The sequence below is a fragment of the Pan paniscus genome, chromosome 10 (assembly GCF_029289425.2).
Source record: "Pan paniscus chromosome 10, NHGRI_mPanPan1-v2.0_pri, whole genome shotgun sequence".
In the NCBI taxonomy this organism is placed as follows: Eukaryota; Metazoa; Chordata; class Mammalia; order Primates; family Hominidae; genus Pan; species Pan paniscus.
In genome coordinates this window covers 84,377,225-84,384,900 of record NC_073259.2, presented here as the reverse complement: position 1 = coordinate 84,384,900, position 7,676 = coordinate 84,377,225, and the positions used below count along the sequence as shown (strand labels likewise).

At 40.1% G+C, this 7,676-nt stretch overlaps 1 protein-coding gene across 1 annotated transcript; it reads left to right on the top strand.

Annotated features, from left to right (window-relative positions):
• The first annotated feature begins 1,204 nt into the window (after positions 1-1,204).
• BBS10 (Bardet-Biedl syndrome 10) lies at positions 1,205-5,872 on the top strand. The gene is made up of 2 exons (XM_003832886.5): positions 1,205-2,193; positions 2,568-5,872. Exons 1-2 carry the CDS (start codon positions 1,997-1,999, stop codon positions 4,540-4,542), a joined length of 2,172 nt encoding a protein of 723 aa, XP_003832934.1. The 5' UTR covers positions 1,205-1,996; the 3' UTR covers positions 4,543-5,872.
• The last annotated feature ends 1,804 nt before the right edge of the window (positions 5,873-7,676 follow it).

Below are 7,676 nucleotides of genomic sequence, written 5' to 3'. Positions count from 1 at the left end.
CTTGCATGAGATCCAAGAACCCTCTCTTGGGGTCTGGATTGGGACCCTTTTCCTCTGACAGGTGTAATATAAATATCTGTTGAGTGCTAACTATGCCAGGCACTATGCAAAGTGTTTAGTGAACATTCTCCACCTACTCAAAACCTCTTGAGATTTTTATTTTGTATATGTTATCTCCACTGGTTTTTTTGGCGGGGATTGTTTTGTTTTGAGACAAGGTCTCGCTCTGTCGCCCAGGCTGGAGTGCAGTGGTGCGATCTTGGCTCACTGCAACCTCCCTTCCCGAGTTCAAGTGATTCTCATACCTCAGCCTCCAGAGTAGCTGGGATTACAAGCATGCACCACCATGCCCAGCTAATTTTTGTATTTTTAGTAGAGACGGGATTTTGCTATGTTGGCCATGCTGGTCTTGAACTCTCGGCCTCCTGTGATCTCCCACCTCGGCCTCCCAAAGTCCTGGAATTACAGCCATGAGCCACTGCGGCAGGCCCATTGTTTGTAAAGATGAGAAAAGCAGAGATCAAAGAGGTTACTTGGTGAATGCCACAGGTAAGGAAATGACAGAGCAAACCCAGGTCTGAATCCAAAGCCCATACTCTCAAGTGCCTGTGTTTTAGGCCAGGCAAGGTGGCTCATGCCTGTAATCCTAAAACTTTGGAAGGCCAAGTTGGGAGGATCACTTGAGGCCAGGAATTCAAGATCAGCCTGGGCAACACAGGGAGACCCTGTCTCTACTAAAAGAGAAAATAACCAGGCATAGTGAGGCACAAAGCGACTTGAAGGCTAAGACAGGAGGATCACGAGCTCAGGAATGCGGAGCTGCAGTAAGCTATGATCTCTCCACTGCACTCCAGCCTGGGCGGCAGAGTGAAACTTCATCTCTTAAAAAAGAAAAAAATGTTATAAGAGACAGTATTTTCTGTCTTTGGGTTACATACAATAATCCTTGGCCATGTGTTTTAAAGCATACTGTTGATCACCGACGTGATTAATGGATTTAAATCTGTACAGCGGCTCATGCCTGTAATCCCAACACTCTGAAAGGCCGTGGCAGGTGGATCATTCAGGTCATGAGTTCGAGACCAGCCTGGTCAACATGGTGACATCCCCATCTCTACTAAAAATACAAATATTGGCGGGGCACAGTGGCGTATGCCTGTAATCCCAGCTACTTGAGAGGCTGAGGCACGGGAATCGCTTGAGCCCGGGAGGCGGAGGTTGCAGTCAGCCGAGATTGTGCCACTGCACTCCAGCCTGGGCGACAGAGCGAGAGTCCATCTCAAAAAATAAATAGAGACTTCGCATCATTTCTGCTTAATATATTTGTGGTGTCTAGAGTTTTATTGTGATACCTGAGTCTAGGAAATGTGGTAAAGCCTCTGCAGCAGACCTAAAGCCTGCAATTCATGGCTGTGGCCAGGCTCTCCTCACCTGTCCTGCATCTACAAATTATTTCCGTTATGGTAAGGAGAGCAACTCGTGGAGAATGTGGACAGGAACATGCGTGAATCCAAGGCAGAGGTTTTGCCCCGGAAAAAGCAGCTTCTGGCAGGGGATGAAAGCCAGCAGAGTTCCAACCGGGGTGCCCTCTCCTTCACGCAGGCCCCACTACCGTGTTGACTTAGGAAGAAAGTTTCTCGGGAGACTAAGGGATTTGGGGGCAGCGGACGCCACTGGAGGGAGATGAATTCACCTAGGGAGCCGGGGAGGGGCTTAGGGTTGCCTCTCCAGGCACAGCTGCTGGAAATCCTAGTCTGTTTTTTCTGTCTTCGCGTACAACGGGCCAGCTCACCCCACCTGGCAAAGCTGCAGGGCTTTTCCACCAAGCGGACAGAAGGGCAGCCCTCTCGCCCAACCAAGAAGCCGTGCTACCCCGGCTTCGGCTCCTGGCTTCCGGGTTTTCTCCCCGCCTATTCCGTTTCCGGCTGTTCCCACCCCTGTTTTCGGTCGGCCCGGGTGTTCTGCAAGCTGGTCAAAAAGGGGAAGCGGCCCAGATATGTTAAGTTCTATGGCCGCTGCAGGGTCTGTGAAGGCGGCGTTGCAGGTGGCCGAGGTGCTGGAAGCCATCGTGAGCTGCTGCGTGGGGCCCGAGGGACGGCAAGTTTTGTGTACGAAGCCCACTGGCGAGGTGCTTCTCAGCCGGAATGGAGGCCGCCTCCTGGAGGCGCTACACTTAGAGCATCCCATAGCCAGGTACCCGCGTCCCACACGCTAACCCGTAGCCGGGCACCCCAGGCAGCCTCTGTGGAGCTCTTGTCCCATCCTGAGGCGATGCGTACTTAGAAAGACTGACCTCGGGTGAAACCGCTGTATGCTCGGAATTAGAGCCCTGCCCAAGGGAACACTCCTGCACCCCAAATCTTACCAATTCCCAAGACCACTTCTCCCCACTCCACCCAACGGTGGAATCTTGGAATAGAGCAGAGTTTTTTCCAAGAAAGGAAAAAACTAAGGATGTATCAAAGGAACAATATTCTCATTTTATGCTTATGGCTGTGTAAACATGGTTTTAAGATGTGGGAAGCCAGCCTTCTGAAAATGAGTTGCTTTATTTCTTTTTTGTACAGGATGATAGTGGACTGTGTTTCCAGTCATCTCAAAAAAACAGGAGATGGTGCAAAAACATTTATTATCTTTCTTTGCCATTTGCTTAGAGGACTTCATGCAATCACAGACAGAGAAAAGGATCCTTTGATGTGTGAAAACATTCAAACCCAGGGAAGGCATTGGAAAAATTGTTCTCGGTGGAAATTTATTTCCCAGGCTCTCCTAACGTTTCAGACACAAATATTAGACGGTATTATGGACCAGTACCTAAGTAGACACTTTTTGTCTATCTTTTCGTCTGCTAAAGAGAGAACATTGTGTAGGAGCTCTTTAGAGTTGCTCTTAGAAGCATACTTTTGTGGAAGAGTGGGAAGAAATAATCATAAATTTATTTCACAGTTGATGTGTGACTACTTTTTCAAGTGTATGACTTGTAAAAGTGGGATTGGTGTATTTGAGTTAGTGGATGACCATTTTGTAGAGTTGAATGTTGGTGTCACTGGCCTTCCTGTTTCAGATTCCAGGATCATAGCTGGTCTTGTGCTTCAGAAAGATTTTTCTGTGTACCGCCCAGCAGATGGTGACATGCGAATGGTGATAGTAACAGAAACCATTCAGCCTCTTTTTTCCACTTCTGGATCAGAGTTTATTCTAAATTCAGAAGCACAGTTTCAGACATCTCAATTTTGGATTATGGAAAAGACAAAAGCAATAATGAAACATCTACATAGTCAGAATGTAAAATTGCTCATATCTAGTGTGAAACAACCAGATTTAGTTATTTATTATGCAGGGGTGAATGGCATATCAGTGGTTGAGTGTTTATCATCAGAAGAAGTTTCTCTTATCCGGAGGATCATTGGTCTTTCTCCATTTGTACCACCACAGGCCTTTTTGCAGTGTGAAATACCTAACACTGCTTTGGTGAAATTTTGTAAACCTCTTATCCTTAGATCCAAAAGATATGTTCATCTAGGCTTGATAAGCACATGTGCATTTATACCACACTCTATAGTTCTTTGTGGACCAGTGCAGGGTCTCATTGAACAACATGAGGATGCTTTACATGGAGCACTTAAAATGCTTCGGCAATTATTTAAAGACCTTGATCTAAATTACATGACACAAACCAATGACCAAAATGGCACTTCAAGTCTTTTTATTTATAAGAACAGTGGAGAAAGTTATCAAGCACCAGATCCTGGTAATGGCTCAATACAAAGGCCTTATCAGGACACAGTTGTAGAGAACAAAGATGCATTGGAAAAAACTCAAACATATTTAAAAGTACATTCTAATTTGGTAATTCCAGATGTAGAATTAGAAACATATATTCCGTATTCAACCCCCACACTGACACCAACAGATACATTCCAAACAGTTGAAACGCTGACATGTTTGTCTTTGGAAAGAAACAGGCTAACTGATTATTATGAACCATTACTCAAGAACAATTCCACTGCTTATTCAACAAGGGGAAATAGAATAGAAATTTCTTACGAAAATTTACAGGTCACAAATATTACTAGAAAGGGAAGTATGTTACCAGTGAGCTGTAAGTTACCGAATATGGGTACTTCCCAGAGTTACCTTTCCTCATCTATGCCAGCTGGTTGTGTTTTGCCAGTAGGTGGTAATTTTGAGATCTTGTTACATTACTATCTTCTCAATTATGCCAAAAAATGCCATCAATCAGAAGAAACCATGGTTAGTATGATAATAGCTAATGCACTTTTAGGCATTCCCAAAGTCCTTTATAAATCTAAAACAGGAAAGTACAGCTTTCCACATACATATATAAGAGCTGTCCATGCACTGCAAACCAATCAACCCTTGGTAAGCAGTCAGACAGGTTTGGAATCAGTAATGGGTAAATACCAGCTACTAACTTCAGTTCTTCAGTGTTTGACAAAAATATTAACCATTGACATGGTAATCACTGTTAAGAGACACCCTCAGAAAGTTCACAATCAAGATTCAGAAGATGAACTATAACATCAGAAGTTTTTAATTAACCAAACTTTTCATCTAACTCAAGCCAAGTAAAGCAGTCATGTGACCACTGGTTCTAAAGTCAGTTCCGTCTACTTAGGAAAATAGCGTAATTTTAAAAGTCTTTAGAAGAAGCACACTAAGGTCACCAGACCAGATACAAATATTAAATTACTTTATGGAACAAATCTAGAGGGGAAGCCAAGATTTGGCTAAGTGTGTCTGTTTTTTCCCTATTTTATGCCTCTGTGTCTCAGCTCTGTGTTAGCCTATGTGTTTAGGGGAGGGTTTTTCTTTATAGCTCCTTTTTACTCTTCTGTATCTTTTTCACTCCAGCGCTCCTTCATCGTTACATGTTTAGTTCATAGAATCATTTAATCTCTGATTTGGGTGGGCTTATTCTAATTGTTTTTAATATTGAATACATTATTAGCATTAATTTTCCCTACTCATACTTTGTAAAGCTGAGTAAAAGGCTCAAATTATTTTTTCAAAAAGCATAAAATTAAATTAGCAGTGAGTAAAAGGCTCAAATTTTTTTTCAAAAAGCATAAAATTAATTTTTACTTTTATGTGGTCATTGGTTTACTGCCACTTCATTTGGAAAACTTGGATAGATTTTCACCTTTGATATACCTTTGAATATATGTTACCTGAAATATAACTGTGCATTGTTAACTCTTTCATTTCTGTAGTAAAAGGTTAATACTAGAAAGGATATGCAATTAATAATTTGATTTTCTCCTGACCCCAAGAGCTTGTAAGGATATCTCATGTATTTACTGGTTTTTCTCGTATCTGGTGCATAGCCAGAGTTCCACAGTAACAAATAATTTGACAATTTTTATTTCTAATGTTTATTTCTGTTTTATTTTTAATTTTTATTTCTAATTTATTTCATTTACAAATGTTCATATTTTAAAAACTTGTCAATGTAAATAATATGATGCATCTTATCATGGACAAGGACAGTGTTTTCTACCTTTATCAGTTCTCTGTAATACCCAAAACAGTGCTGTATTTACTCCAAGTATTCAGAAGTGCTTGTTGAATAAAACAGTGTTATCTTTAATTCATTCCTTTAAATACATGTTTCCAGTTTACTTATTCAACAGATTCTTACTTGGGATTGACTGAAGAAAAAAAACTTTAATTATAGTTGAATAAGTGTTGACTAATGTATTTTAAAAACTATAATATCAAAATTTTTTATATTAAATGTAATTCTGATTTTTTAAACATTTATGCTATATGATGCATTATTTTGTTTCTGTGACTATGGAGAGAATAAATTAGCTCTTTTGCTGAATTCATGGATGAATGAACTTTAAAACTGCTGCATAATTTTTTTCATTTTTTTTTTAATTGCCTTTCAGGTCATTTGGTCACTTTGCTTTTTTTGTGGTTGTTTAAAACACTCCTCCATTACTGTAAGCATTTAATGACTTCCAGACATGCCCAGTGCTTTGCATATGATAAGCATTTAATAGGTATAGTCACTAGTCCAGGAGCCCTGTTGAGGTAGGACTGGGTCTTTGTACGTTTGGCATTTGGTCTAATATCTTACACACAATAGATGCCTATTGAGGGCCTATTTGTTGAGTGAATCTGTCATTTGGTCCTCATAGATGAGATTATAATTTCTATAAACTTTCATGGGCAAAGGATCTATTTTGGGGAGGAGCAGAAAGTGTAGAACAGATCTACACAAAGTAATCCTTTTTCTTTTCATTAAAAGAAACCCCTCAAAAATGGTGGTAAAACTTTCATGGATTTATCCTTATTTACAGAATAACACTAGAGAGTTTACATCACTGAGTTAGATAGGAAAGCACTTTAAAAAATGTAATTACATTATACTTATACCCTCTACCACAAAGGATGTGAAGTGACCTGCAATAAGAACAGACCATCCCCACCCAAGAAAAGGAACAGACAAAATTACAGTAAAATCTGAATGAAAATTAAAGAATCAAGACCAAGGAAAATGTAAAGGCCAGTTAAAATCAAAATCAAGATCATGTTTCTATTTTTTACTGCTGCATAATGAATAATCCCAAAACTTAGTTTTTTTGAATCATTATGTTATTTACTTGTGGTTCTGGGGGTTGACTGGGCTTAACTGGACAACTTTCACTGCATTCTGTTGTTTGAGCAGTCATAAGCATCACCTGAGGTTCAAAGGAGAAGAATGCAGGCCCCACCGCTCAATGGGAACAGTGTCAGTGTCACATCATAAGAGCATGTGGGATGGGATATATTGAGGCAGCTATCTTTGGAAAATACAATCTGCTACACCATGGGAGGGAAAAGACAAATACGCATTAACTTCTCAGCTGCGTTTCTTTTTATTATTGTTACATGTCGATCCACCTCCCACAAACACATTTTCTCCAATAACCTTTATAGACCTTCTTATTTTTTCTCATTGGCCAGCATGAGCCATTTTTATTTTCAAAGCAATAGTTAAACTTGAACATCCTTGAACTGATTCAGCCAGGGATGCTATTTAATCATATTGTACAGGAATTGCCATGTTATCCACATTTCAGACTAAAAGGGAAGGGGAAGAAGAATGCAGTTTGAGCCTGAACTTTTATCAGAAATTGCCTATCCCCTCCCAAAAGAAGTAGAATATGTCTTTCTCATCTTCACAGCTTAGCAGAGAAAACAAAAACTACAGCTCACAAACCATGTATATGTATGTATATATAGTTATTAATTGCAACTTTGTCATAGCAAAAGATTGCTAACAGCCTAAAAGCTAGATGGATTCACAAAGAGATAGAGGCAATGATTTGGAGGGGTGGGGGAGGAGATACCAATCAATCAGGAGGAGGTAGGAAGATTTCTCAATGTCATTTTGATTTTTGAACCAATTGAATATTACCTATATAAAAATGAAATAAAATTTTAAAATAGATCTAGTGCAAGCACATAGAGAATACTCTCCAAATAGTAATTAAGTAATAAGGACCCTGATCTAAGGAAATGCAAGATCAGCGTGGAAGAAAAACTGTGAGAGACACCCTGACAAATAAGTAGAACTTTGACAATAAAAGATATACACCTGAAAAAAAGGAATATTCTCTTAGCTACACCTGGCTTAGGATTGTCTCACCAGTTCTGGAAATATG